At 50.2% G+C, this 12,968-nt stretch overlaps 2 protein-coding genes across 8 annotated transcripts in view; one reads left to right on the top strand and one right to left on the bottom strand.

Annotated features, from left to right (window-relative positions):
- LOC310694191 (methyltransferase-like protein 25B) overlaps nt 1-12,968 on the top strand; it is a 56,238-nt gene that overhangs the window by 33,981 nt on the left and 9,289 nt on the right. Inside the window, exons 1-2 of one of the 2 annotated variants that reach the window (XM_083477146.1) lie at nt 10,061-10,335; nt 10,434-10,580. The exons of the other annotated variant lie outside the window; for it this stretch is intronic. Of the exons in view, the coding sequence (XP_083333272.1) occupies nt 10,273-10,335; nt 10,434-10,580 (210 nt within the window). The 5' untranslated portion in view covers nt 10,061-10,272. Of the gene's footprint in view, nt 1-10,060; nt 10,336-10,433; nt 10,581-12,968 lie in introns of those variants that run through there. 2 annotated transcript variants of the gene reach the window in all.
- LOC310694261 (SLAM family member 6-like) overlaps nt 1-12,968 on the bottom strand; it is a 79,553-nt gene that overhangs the window by 65,727 nt on the left and 858 nt on the right. For 3 of the 6 annotated variants that reach the window (XR_014519578.1, XR_014519579.1, XM_083477334.1), the window contains exons 2-3: nt 3,296-3,460; nt 628-966 (exon numbers count right to left, since the gene is read on the bottom strand). Coding sequence is in view for 4 of the 6 variants with exons in the window: in XM_083477334.1 (XP_083333460.1) it covers nt 628-966; nt 3,296-3,350 (394 nt within the window). In the remaining 2 variants the exon portion in view is untranslated. Of the gene's footprint in view, nt 1-627; nt 967-3,295; nt 3,461-6,897; nt 6,929-12,968 lie in introns of all 6 variants that reach the window. The other 3 variants (XM_083477337.1, XM_083477336.1, XM_083477335.1) reach the window with 3 other exon arrangements.

Here is a 12,968-nt window from a genome sequence, read left to right as displayed (position 1 = left end):
CGGAGCTGGACCTCAGTGTCCGGGCAGAACGATGGGGGTGGAGATGCTCCTTCAGGTCTACTGGGCCAAGGCTGATTAGGGCTTTAAACTTGACTCCCCCCCCCCACCCACCCCCCAAAAATAGCTGCAATGTAAGAACATCAGAAGCACCCATCAGCAGGATTGGACCAAAGGGGCCCATCTAGTCCAACGGCCTTCTCTCACAGTGGCCAACCAGGTGCCCACATCCAGGACCTGACCCACCACAGCAAACTCCCTCCACCTGGGATTCCTGGCAGCGGGGACTCAGAAGCTCACTGCCCCCAATGGAGGAAGTAGACCCTAGCCATCATCGCTAGTAGCCATCGATATCCTCCATTAACTTGCCTGGCCCTATTTTAAAGCCACCTGAGTTGGTGGCGTTCACTACAGCTAGAGGCAGCTATGCTTCTGAATACCCTCTTGCTGGAAACCACTGGAGAGGAAAGGGCTCTTGTGTTCGAATCCTGATTGCTGTTTTTGCATGGGCATCTGGCTGACCAGTGTGAGAAGATGAAGCTGGACAAGATGGGCACGCTCTTCTTGGGTTCTTAGGTTCCACGTTCGGTTCCACCAGAGGCAGAGAAGGATCTTAGAATAATTGCTTACCAGAGACGGTGACACTGAAGAAGTACGTTGGATACCATGAAGTTCCATTAAACCTCACACGAACCTTGTAGACTCCACTGTCTTCCATTTGCAGGTGGCTGATCTTCAGGGTGGTCTCATTGACCATTATGAGCCGCTGCCCCAACCGGTCACTGGTATATTCCAACCTTCCATTGCTTATTTCAGCAAGGTGGTTGATCTCGCCCGTCCGGGACTGGAAATCCAATTTGATTTTGGCTACTGTTTCTCCTGGGGGAATGTTTATACGAAGCAAAGCCGATCTTCCCTGGAGCTCATTCACATAAGTAGGGGGAGAATTCTGTGCTGTGGGTCCAGTTCCTGATAAGCAAAGAAAAGGAAGGAAGGAAATAAGGCCATATTCCTCAAACTTGGGTCGCCAGTTTTTGGACTACAAAGACTACAGTTTCCATCATCCCTGACCACTGGCCCTGCTAGCTAGCGGTGATGGGAGTTGTAGTCCAAAAGTTACAAAACGTATAAGGTGAAGGTAAAGGGACCCCTGACCATTAGGTCCAGTCATGGCCGACTCTGGGGTTGCGGCGCTCATCTCGCTTTACTGGCCAAGGGAGCCGGCGTACAGCTTCCGGGTCATGTGGCCAGCATGAATAAGCCGCTTCCCACGCAACAGAGCAGCGCACGGAAACGCTGTTTACCTTCCCGCCGGAGCGGTACCTATTTATCTACTTGCACTTGATGTGCTTTTGAACTGCTAGGCTGGCAGGAGCTGGGACCGAGCAACAGGAGCTCACCCCGTCGAGGGGATTCGAACCGCTGACCTTCTGATCGGCAAGCCCTAGGCTCTGTGGTTTAGACCACAGCACCATCCGCGTCCCTACAAAATGTATACTTGCAAAAAATACAATCACCCAAAACAATATCGAATAAAAAAATCATAGAACCATAGAAATGAAGGGTTGGAAGGGGTCCTAAGGGTCATCTAGTCCAACCCCCGCAAGACAAGAATCTAAACTCAAGTACCCATGACAGATGGCCATCCAGCCTATGCTTAAAAACCTCCAAGGAAGGAGAGTCCACAACCTCCCGAGGGAGACCATTCCACTGCCGAACAGCTCTTACTGTCAGAAGTTCTTCCTGATGTTTAGTCAGAATCTCCTTTCTTGTAACCTGAAGTCATGTGTTCAAGTCCTCCCCTCCAGAGCAGAAAAAACATGCTGGTTCCCTCCTCCATGTGACAGCCCTTGAGATATTTGATAATGGCTTTCATATGATACAATACAATACAATACAATACAATACAATACGATTAATTTTTACTGTCATTGTCCCATACAGAACAACAAAATTGAAAAAATCTACATCAGACATTCAAAAACCCACAGGCCTGCTATCCCAGCTATCCCAGCCTGGTTAGCCCCCTAAAAACTCTGATGCCCCATAATTAAATACAATATACTCCCATAGAGACCTTACACTGCATTTAAAACCAAAATCGCATTTGGATAGAAACTGTTTCTCAGGTGGCTAGTCCTGGTCTTTCTAACCCTGGACCTTCTTCCAGAAGGCAGAAGCTGAAAGAGATCATTTCCGGGGTGAGCACTATCCTGCGCTATCTCTGCCGCTTTCTTATGGCACCTGGAAGCGTAGATTTGATCCAAGGTGGGAAGAGTGCACCCAATTATTCTCTCTGCAGTCTTTACAACCCTGGACAGCATTGTTTTTTCCCTGACGGTGCAGCTCCCAAACCACACACACAGACCATAAGTTAATACACTCTCCACTGTACAATGGTAAAATGCCATCAACAGGTCCTTTGAGAGATTGTTTTTCCAGAGGATTCTCCTCTTTTCCAGGCTAAACACACCCAGCTCCTTTAACCACTCCTCATAAGTCTCAGTTTCCAGACCCTTCACCCTCTTGGTCTCTCTCCTCTGCATGTGCTCCAGATTGCCAACATCCTTCTTAAACTGTGGTGCCCTTGAATTGGACAAGGTATTCCAGGTGTGCTCTGACCAAGGCAGAATAGAGTGGGACACTCAACTTCCCTTAAAAAGCAGACATCACCTTGCCAACAAAAGTCCGTATAGTTCAAGCTCTGGTTTTCCCAGTAGTGATATATGGAAGTGAGAGCTGGACCATGAAGAAGGCTGTTCGCCAAAGAATGGATGCTTTTGAAATCTGGTGCTGGAGGAGACTCTTGAGAGTCCCATGGACTGCAAGAAGATCCAACCTCTCCATTCTGAAGGAAATCAGCCCTGAGTGCTCCCTGGAAGGACAGATCCTGAAGCTGAGGCTGCAATACTATGACCAACTCATGAGAAGAGAAAACTCCCTGGAAAAGACCCTGATGTTGGGAAGATGGAGGGCGCAAGGAGAAGGGGACGACAGAGGACGAGATGGTGGGACAGTGTTCTCAAAGCTACCAGCATGAGTTTGACCAAACTGCAGGAGGCAGTGGAAGACAGGAGGGCCTGGCCTGCTCTGGTCCAGGGGGTCACGAAGAGTTGGGCACCACTAAACGACTAAACAACAACAACATGGCTTCCCTTGATGTGGTATATTTAGCATTGTTTTGTGTACAGACTGGCAGAACTTCTCCAGGCTTTGATAGGGGTGGTCACTATCAACACTCCCTGGCAATGCCATCAGACCTGAGCGACAGACCTTCTATTGCAATTGGACAACTTACCAAGGCGAAAGACTATTCCAAAGAGAAGTAAAAACTTGAATGGACTGCCACCCATGCTTGGCCCATCAGAAGGCGATTGCACACGATTTTGGTCTCTGCAGATCGGAACTTGGGAGTCTGGCTCAGAGATTCACGTCTTCAGTCCCTCTAGGAGCAAGCACCTGTCTGAAAAGAGAAGAAATCCTAAATGTAGGGGGTGTAAATCTCTCTCCATTCTAGTTTCCCCAGGAAAGCCCTGGCCTAGACACCACCCTCCCCGTTCACCAAGTCTGCCTGGAATTCAGTCTGGAGAATACAGGTATTTCTTCTAATGCTAACTGTGTGGAGGATGGCTAATGTAGCTCCATGACACGCACTCTGCACATGCTCAAAGGAACTGCACCTGTCCCATGGCTTAACCCCAGTACAGGGAACTTGTCCTGGCCCCACCAAAGGCTACATTCGTTCTGGTTCATGCTGTTGTTCTCCCATATACATTCCCCAGAATGAATCTCAAGGAACTACTATATAATGAATAACTTCTTATAAGCAAGTCAGGCATCATTTAGAGTCCCTTTTCGGGCCGACCAGAAGGAGATTCACGAAACAGAGATTGAAATCTGGGTCTCTCGTCGTCAGAGTTCCGCTGGGATCGCACCACCACAAGTATACATAGTCATTCTCACGGACTTATTTCGGGAATACCTGGACTGTTTGGCTTCAAAATAGTGAGCTGCGTCTGTCATTGTTATTGAAATTTTTGCATTGCACATATTATTTAAGATTCCATGTATTAGAAGGAGTTGAAATGTCATACATTGGTCCTAGAACAATAGGACCCAGAATGCAGCAGTCTGATTGGTCCACAGGAGCCACCCAATCCAGCTCCAGATGGAAGGGAATCCACAACCTGATTGGCCTACAGGAGAATCCCGGAATTAGCCAATCACGTGGGGCCCATTGTGTAAATAATGTATATAAAGCAGACATCCTGGGGGAACTTCCATTCCTCCTCACCGCTAAAGAGCATGAAATCCACTCTTGACTCTGAGCATAGTTCAGTTGAGATTCCTGCATTGCAGGGGGTTGACCCACAGGACCCCTTCCAACTTTGCATTTCTATGAGTCAATGGAGGGGGGGGGAGTCCGGATAAGCATGGGTGTCAATGACTTTGACCAGCTTTCCTCATTTTGAAGTTGAAAAGTGGGGCAGGGCCAGCTCCCTGATTAGGCAGAGTCAAGAAACCTGCCTGGGTGACAAGCTGCCCCAGGTCAGGGCTGGCAGCCCAGTGTGCCCCCTGCTCACCAGCACTCCGGACGCTGCTCCTGGACTCCTCTACTTGCCCCTGGCCTGCCCCCTTGCTTCCTTGGGGTGGTCCAGGGGCAAGTAGAGAAACCCACCCACGCCTAGAAATTACAAAAGGTACCTGGCAGAGTTGTCCGTTACCTCCATTATTGTTCATCACGGTCTTGGAGGACCTGTGTCTGAGCATGCATGCGTTGCGATTCGGCGCTTCTGCGCTTGCGCGCCCGCCAAAACCCGGAAGTAACCCGTTCCGGTACTTCCAGGTTTTAGCAGTCCGCCACCCGAAAAAACACCCTCTCCCCTTTTTATGATCACCCGCTCTGGGATCCCACAGCTAATTCTCCCCTGGTCTCCTCACTGGCCCAAATGGGACTAATTTAGCCAGCTAGCCCTGGCAGTCATCTAATGTTTATTGGATGGATTTCCCCCAAATTGATTTTTGAATTCTGAATTTATTGTTATTCACGTTTTATACTGTATTTTATGCTGTTTTTTGTTGCATCAATTAAGTGTTTTAAATTTGTTGTTAGCCGCCCTGAGCCCGGTTTTCTGAACCGGGAAGGGCGTGGTATAAATAAAAAATTATTTATTATTTATAAAATGCATATTAGAGATTAAGTTGGAAAACCATTAGTCGAGGATGAGGGAAGTTCCAGCTAATATAGCCAACTGTTTTTTATTTTATTTGTAAAATTGACGTTATGATGGAAATATTTGTAAAAACCAATAAAAAATATTATAAGAGAGAGGGGGGGAACCACCCACCCCTGCTGCCCTCCATGAGCAGCTGTTGGGAGTGCTGGTTGTTAAGTTGTGGGTGAACATACCAGACGACACAGCGATTCTTCAAACAGCTCTTGTTCATTCAGAGGCCAGGGCAGAACTGAACTGAAGGGCTCAGTCAACCTGCTTATATCGAGCTCCAGTACAACGTTACTGTAGCAACTTTCTAAAACTATCCAATCACTGAACATCACTTTCGATCCTTCATTTGCATAACTATCTACAGTATCCCCCTGCTGGCCCAGGGTGAGAACTTCAGTACATAACACTGGTGGTGCCTACAATTGGGGGGGGGGGGAGCTTGGAGGTGGTGGCAAATGTAAAAGCTGCCACACAGCACCACAAAAAGAAGCTAGCCTTATACCAGAAGCTCCGCTCTTGTCAAAAGCTGCACAGAAGGCTGGTGTTTTCCCATTTCAATGAGCTGAGCTACCGGATGATGAAACGGGGGGGGGGGGGAGAGAGAGACCAGCTGGGAACAGGAGAAGAAATGTCACACACTGATGTTGGGTGGAAAAATATAAAAAAATAAATAATTGTCCAGTAGCACTTTAGAGACCAACTAAGTTTGTTCTTGGTATAAGTTTTTATGTGCATGCACACTTCTTGAGAGACGTCACTGTTTCACTGACCTTGGGTGGCGTGATATAAATGGTCCTGCAAACAGCCAAGAATGGACTGGAGCTGTTGCAATGAGAGGGAAACCCCAGAGTGGAAAGACAATACCACTCTGCCATCCGTCACTCTGCCTTCCAAGTTTCCTGCAACTCTCATTCAGAGGCGCTGCTGGCTGCAGCCTCAGACTGAAGAGGCAGAGAGAATATAGCTCTCTTGCCTAGTTGCCATCCACAGCCCTCTCCTCCTCCAAGAATTTGCCTAAACCCCTTTTAGTAATAATAATTAATAATAATGTTTTATTTATATCCCACCCTCCCCGGCCAAGACCGGTCTCAGGGCGGCAAACACCTAATATTAATCCAGTAAAAAACATTCCAGACAAAACACCAAACAAACAGTTGATTAAGTTTGAGAGCCATCACAGCCACATGCAAGAGGGAGCTCCGTAGGGAGAGCGAGACTCAAGGCAAAACGATTTCCTGCATTGCAGAGAGTTGCATGAGCATTTTCTCCGAACTGCAAAAAATAAAATTCCTTCCAGTAGCACCTTAGAGACCAGCTAAGTTTGTTCTTGGTATGAGCTTTCGTGTGCATGCACACTTCATCAGATACACTGAAAGAGAAGTCACCAGACCCTTCTATATATAGAGAGAAAGTGTATCTGAAGAAGTGTGCATCATAGCTGTCCACTTTTCCCTTTTCTTGCGAGGAATCCTATTAGGAGTAAGGGAACTTCCTTTGAGAAAAGCGAAACGTTGACAGCTTCGCTGGTCTCTAAGGTGCTACAGGAATCTATCTATCTATCTATCTATCTATCTATCTATCACCTATCTATCTATCACCTATCTATCCACCCAACATCAGTGTGTGACGTTCCTTGCAAACTTTCTTCCCGGCCGCGGCGCTACGCTCTTACCTTTGCGGATCGGAGATCCCCTCTCTCGCCTCTGCAGGGGGAAGAAGGGAGAGAGAGAGAGAGAGAGAGAGAGGAGAAAAAAGCGCAAGTGCAAGAATGGGAAACCCGGCGTGGTGTGCCGGAGCGAAAGTTTACTTTTCCAAGGCAGAGAAAAGGGACGGGCGAGAAAGGGAAGGCGGCGGCCAATGAGCCACGCGCTTCTGCGGCTCCTGATCCGCCAAACCAATGGGAGGCAGGACCATGAGTCATGCCGGCTGGATTTGGCCCCAACGCGAGCATGTTTTGGAGACAGCCTTGCCCATGGGCGGAGCTCCCCCTGCGAGGACGGGGGGGGGGTATCTTTTGGGGGAGGGGTGTTTCTCGCGCGCCTGCGTCACCGAGTCAGAAAGGGGATCGCCCCGCAATGTGCAAAACGACCCCCCATCCCTCCGGAAAAAGAGACCCGGGGCAACTCGCCCCAAAAATTCTGCCTGGGACGAGGCTCCCCAACCGCAGTCCTTTTCCGCATCCTGCGCCCCTGAGTTCTTTGGGGCTCCCCCCCTCGTTGTTTTGTTGGGGGTTTTAGCAGCTGCAAAGATTTCCCCCTTGGGGAACATGGCAACCCTAATCTAGTCCGAGCGCCTTGTAAAGGACTGGGGGGGGGTGGCGAGATGATGGAGGAGGAGGAGGAGGGGGGGATGGCGGGGGGCGCCCCTTCTTCCAGAGAAGAGGAAGGCAGGATAGCAGGAGGTCACGCCTCAGAGAAGGAAGGAATGGAAAAGAACCCAAAATGCTCCCCGGCTGCTCTCCAGTCCTTAGGGGATTCCGGGACCCCCTCTAGGTCGGAGGCTTTCAAGGAAAGAGGCAAGACCAGGGCGAAACCCAGAGCAAAGCGGCGAAGAAGCCGGACCTGGGCTTGCAAGCAAAACTGCACTCCTTGCAAAGAGACGAGTCCGACCCCTCCTCACTTTTATTAGGGCCCCATTTCCAGTGCCCCCTCCCGCCAGCATCAGAAGGGAGGATCAGCTCGGAGAAGGAAGGAAGGAATGGAACTTTCTTTGCCTCCCCCCAAGCCCAGGAAGCAGAGCTGCCCACTTTCCCCTTTTCTTGAGAGGAATCCTACTCGGAATAAGGGGATTTCCCTTTTAACAAGGGGAAACGTTGGCAGCTGTGCCGAGGAAACATTTGCACAGAACTTGGCCCAACGCTATGGAATTCTCCTCCTTTCACAGCTTCAGCCTGGAGAAGGCGCCTTCCTGTAGTTTAATATGTACTTTGTTGGATGCTGCCCAGAGTGGGCGGGGAAGCCCAGCCAGGGGGGCGGGGTATAAAGGAGCCCGGCTGGGAGTAGGGCGGGGCTTGCTGGAGGAACGCGGACCATAGACGTGCCTTGAGAGAGAGCGTCCATCCCCCAAAGCCACAGCTTCCGTTTCAGACCGGAAGTTTGTCTAGGGCGATTTACTTACCCAAAATCCCTCCCTCTCTGCGCAATACTGAGGCGCTTCGTTCTCGCTCCTCCTTCTCCCCCCTCCCCAGGGATATGACGTATCTCTAGGCCCGCTTCTCCGAGAAGGGAGGGAGGGAGGGAGCCGAAGGGGCCCCATCGAAGCACAGCGGACCGACGGGGCAAAGTGCGCATGCTCTACCTTCCCGTGCAGAGCCGGTTACGACTGCGCAGGCGCGGGGCTCTCCGGCGGCGGGTTGCCAACTGATCCGCCCAGCCTCGGCTCCTCTGCGCTCTCCCAGAAGCCGCCTTGTTTTGTTTTGCAGCCCATCGATTCAGAATTTGCCCGTGTGGTTTCCTGAAACGTTTCCCTACAAGGCAGCTCCGTTGCAACAGAAAGAGACATGGCCATTAGAAAGAAAAAGAAAGAAAGAAAAACCCCAAAATAATAAATATATAGAATTTTCATAAGCAAAATCGATAGCCAGGCGTCATCAGCCACCCGGCAGACCTTCGTGGAGGATCCACCAAGAACTCTGAGTTCCAGCTGCCATAAAACCCCCTTTCAATAAAGGAGAGCGGCTTCTGCCAGACCCTGTATTTACTCATTCATGGAGCGTAAAAGCATAGCTGTCAACTTTCAGATTTGAAAATAAGAGATCAGCAGCCTCTCCTGTCCCGGGGACAGTCTACGGGATATCTAACAATCCGGGATAGCAGCGGGAAACGGCACTGGAATAAGGGAATTTCCCGCAAAAAAAGGGAAGGTTGACAGCTACGCGTAAAAGCCCCTGGATCCAGCCAGTGCCCCACCTAGTCAATTCCCAAGAAACGAGGAATCGAGATAGACTGCCTCTGCACCTAGAGGTTCCATGAGGACGTCAGAAGAGCCTGGCTGCTGGATCAGGCCAAAGGGTGAGCCCAGCCTCCAGGCAGCCAACCAGCAACTGGCATTCAGAAGCACGCCTGCCTCCTGACCGTGGAGGCAAAGCAGAGCCCCTGGTACTGGCGGCCATTGCTGCCTCCTGCGGCAGAGAGATCCACAAGTCAGCTATGCCGGGCGTGAACAATGACTTCCTTGGATTTTTCCTGCAGGGATTTGTTTTTAATGTTGCTTTTAATGTGCCATTTTTATTGTGATTATCTGTGTTTTTAACAGAACATGCATTGATAGATGATGATGATGATAATTTATTATTTCTACCCTGCCCATCTGGCTGGGTTTCGCCAGCCACTCTGGGCGGCTTTCAACAGAACATTAAAAACAGAATAAAACTTCGAACATTGAAAACTTCCCTAAACAGGGCAGCCTTCAGATGTCTTCTAAAAGTTGGATAGTAGTTTATTTTCTTGACATCTGATGAGAGATAGAGAGAGACATATATACAGTGGACACTCGGGTTGCGAACGTGATCCGTGCAGGAGGCACATTTGCAACGCACGCACGGGTCACAATTCGGCACTTCTGCACATGCACAAAGAGCAATTTAGCGCTTCTGCACATGTGCTGAAACCCGGAAGTAAGCCGTTCCGGTACTTCCGGGTATGGTGCAGTGCGCAACCTGAAGCATCTGTAACCCGAAGTATGACTGTACATACATATACATACATAGTTTTAATTCTGTTAATGCTTGTTTTATTTTTATTTTCTGCCCCATATGTTTTTAGCTGTTCTTATGTTATCTGTAAGCTGCCCTGAGTCAGGGGAAAAGCAAGATACACATTTGTTATTATTATTATTATTTATTATTTCTTACCTTTGCACACTCCCTTCCACCTCCTCCTCCAGCCACACCTGGTTTCCTCTCCTGCTGCTGCCGCCTATCCTCCTCCTATCCCTCTTCTGGGAAGCAGCCGCTGCCCCTCGCAGAAGCCACCAGGGGCTCCCTCCACCTTCGCTCCCTGAGTGGGCAGCTCCACAGAGGCCTCCCTGACTCCCGTTTCCCCCGTAGATGGTGAAACGGCTGAGTGAGCTCACGGGGTGCTGCCAGGTGGTTGATGTGGGCGCTGGCCAGGTAAGTAGGGATGCAAGAGGCCTCTCGGGTTCCTCTTCCTTTTCGGAGTCTTGCAAAGCCTGCTTTATTTACAGTGTCTTCTCCGCCCTTTCCCCCAGGGCCACCTCTCTCGCTTCCTGGCCTTCGGCCTGGGCCTCTCCGTCACCGCCATCGAGGGAGACCCCCGGCTGGTCGCCCAGGCTGCCAAGTTTGACCAGGAGCTGGTGCAGGCGCTGAGGAAAGAGGGGGCTAAGCGAGGAGGGCAGGTGAGGAGGCGGAACGTCAGGGGTGGGGAGGGGATGTGGTGTGTTGCAGAGGGTCCTGGCTTCCTGAGGAGGGGGCGGGGGCGGGGGCCAGTCCCTCTGGTCCAAGCCATGGCAGGCAGCTTCCCCAGGCACTTGGTGGATTCCCACACGGCAGGGGATTGACTAGATGACTCTTGGGGGTCCCTTCCAGCTTCTGTGAGCCACACGCCCTCCACCTGAAGCCCTCTCCTTCTCCTTCAACCTCCATGGCTCCCCCGGCCAGAATCCCTGGAGCTGAGCCTTCTAGGCCTCTTATCTTGAACGCAAGCTCATCTGCGGTTCCTGCATTGCAGGGGGTTAGACTAGATGGCCCTTAGGGTCTCTTTCAACACTGCAGTTCTATCATTCTATGGCATGGGTAGGCAAACTAAGGCCCGGAGGCCGGATCCGGCCCAATCGCCTTCTAAATCCAGCCCGCAGACGGTCCGGGAATCAGCATGTTTTTACATGAGTAGAATGTGTCTTTTTATTTAAAATGCATCTCTGGGTTATTTGTGGGGCATAGGAATTCATTCTTTTTTCTCGCCCCCCCCCAAAAAATATAGTCCCCCCCCCAAGGTCTGAGGGACAGTGGACCGGCCCCCTGCTGAAAAAGTTTGCTGACCCTTATTCTATGGAGTGGTTTGGGGGGGGCTGTACATGAATGTACATTTAAGCGAGGGTTGTCAATGACTTTGACCAGCTTTCCTTATTTTGAAGTTGAACAGTGTGGCAGGGCCAGCTCCCTGATTAGGCAGAGTGAAGAAGCTGCCACCACGGTGCACCCACTGCTCACCAGATGTTCATGGACAGGAGGGGGTGGGGGAGGCACTCCTCTACCTGCCCCTGGGCTGCCCTCTTGCACCTTCTCACCGCCGAGACCATATAACACCGGTCTTGAAAGACCTACATTGGCTCCCAGTATGTTTACGAGCACAATTCAAAGTGTTGGTGCTGACCTTTAAAGCCCTAAACGGCCTCGGTCCAGTATACCTGAAGGAGCGTCTCCACCCCCATCATTCTGCCCGGATGCTGAGGTCCAGCGCCGATGGCCTTCTGGAGGTTCCCTCATTGCGAGGAAAGCTACAGGGAACCAGGCAGAGGGCCTTCTCGGTAGTGGCGGCCGCCCTGTGGAACGCCCTTCCAGCAGATGTCAAAGCGATAAACAACTACCTGACATTCAGAAGACATCTTAAGGCAGCCCTGTTCAGGGAAGTTTTTAATGTGTGATATTTTACTGTATTTTTGGTTTCTATGGAAGCTGCCCAGAGTGGCTGGGGAGGCCCAGCCAGATGGGCGGGGTATAAATAATAAATTATTATTATTATGATGATGTTGGGAAAGATGGAGGGCACAAGGAGAAGGGGACGACAGAGGACAAGATGGTGGGACAGTACAGTGGTACCTCTGGTTACGTACTTAATTCGTTCTGGAGGTCGGTTCTTAACCTGAAACTGTTCTTAAACTGAAGCACAGTGGTACCTCGCAAGACGAAATTAATTTGTTCTGCGAGTTTTTTCGTCTTGCGAAGCACGGATTCCCATAGGAATCCATTGAAAATCAATTAATGCGTTCCTATGGTCAAAAAAAGTCCAAACAAAGCCAAATTTGGTACAACAAGAGTTTATTAAGTGCTCTTTAAAGTCACACATACTGTAAAGAGCATTTCAAAAACTGAAGGAACAATAATTTCAGTTTCTAAACATGACAGAAAAGCATTTAAAAAGCACCAGAGTGTACAGTACTGTACATACATTTTCTAAGACTCTGGGGGACAACTCGAAGAAGGTTCCTCTTCCACTCTTTGCTTCTTGCTGAAGAAACTGTCCATGGTCTGCTGCTTCATCCGCCTTTTCAGCACTTCCCTGAAATACGACATGATCCTCATATCATAAGTGTTCCCAGCGTCACAGGTCTGGTCCTTGTCAGAGTGGTGCTGCTGTGCAAAAGCCTGCACCTCTTCCCACTTCTGGCAAATGTCCCTCAGTTTTTCGGAGGACAGCCGTTCCTCTTCCAGCAAGGCCTGCTCCTGCGCAGCCTCTGCCTGCAGTTCGACCAGCTCCTGGGTGGTCAGCTCGTGGTCGTCCTGCTTCCTCTCGCTGGCCTCTGCAGCAGCAGCAGCAGCAGTCTTCTTGGGCCCCATGGCAGCACAGCTCCTACCTTCGCAAACCCCCCCCCCAAAAAAATCAGTGCTTCACATCCAAAAAATTCAAAAGCACCAAACCTCCTAGAAAACACACAAGCTTCCAGATTCTTGCAAACCCCTTCTCAACTATTCCCCCAGCCACCCACCACACAGAAATCCAAACCCAGAAATCTCCTGCCCTGCAACAGAAGATACAGAAGCAGGATTAGTTGCACCAACAGGGT

Source organism: Podarcis liolepis (assembly GCF_965112155.1).
Source record: "Podarcis liolepis genome assembly, chromosome: 15".
Classification (NCBI taxonomy): Eukaryota; Metazoa; Chordata; class Lepidosauria; order Squamata; family Lacertidae; genus Podarcis; species Podarcis liolepis.
The sequence above is the reverse complement of the archived record's forward strand: the minus strand, read 5'-3'. Positions and strand labels throughout refer to the sequence as shown.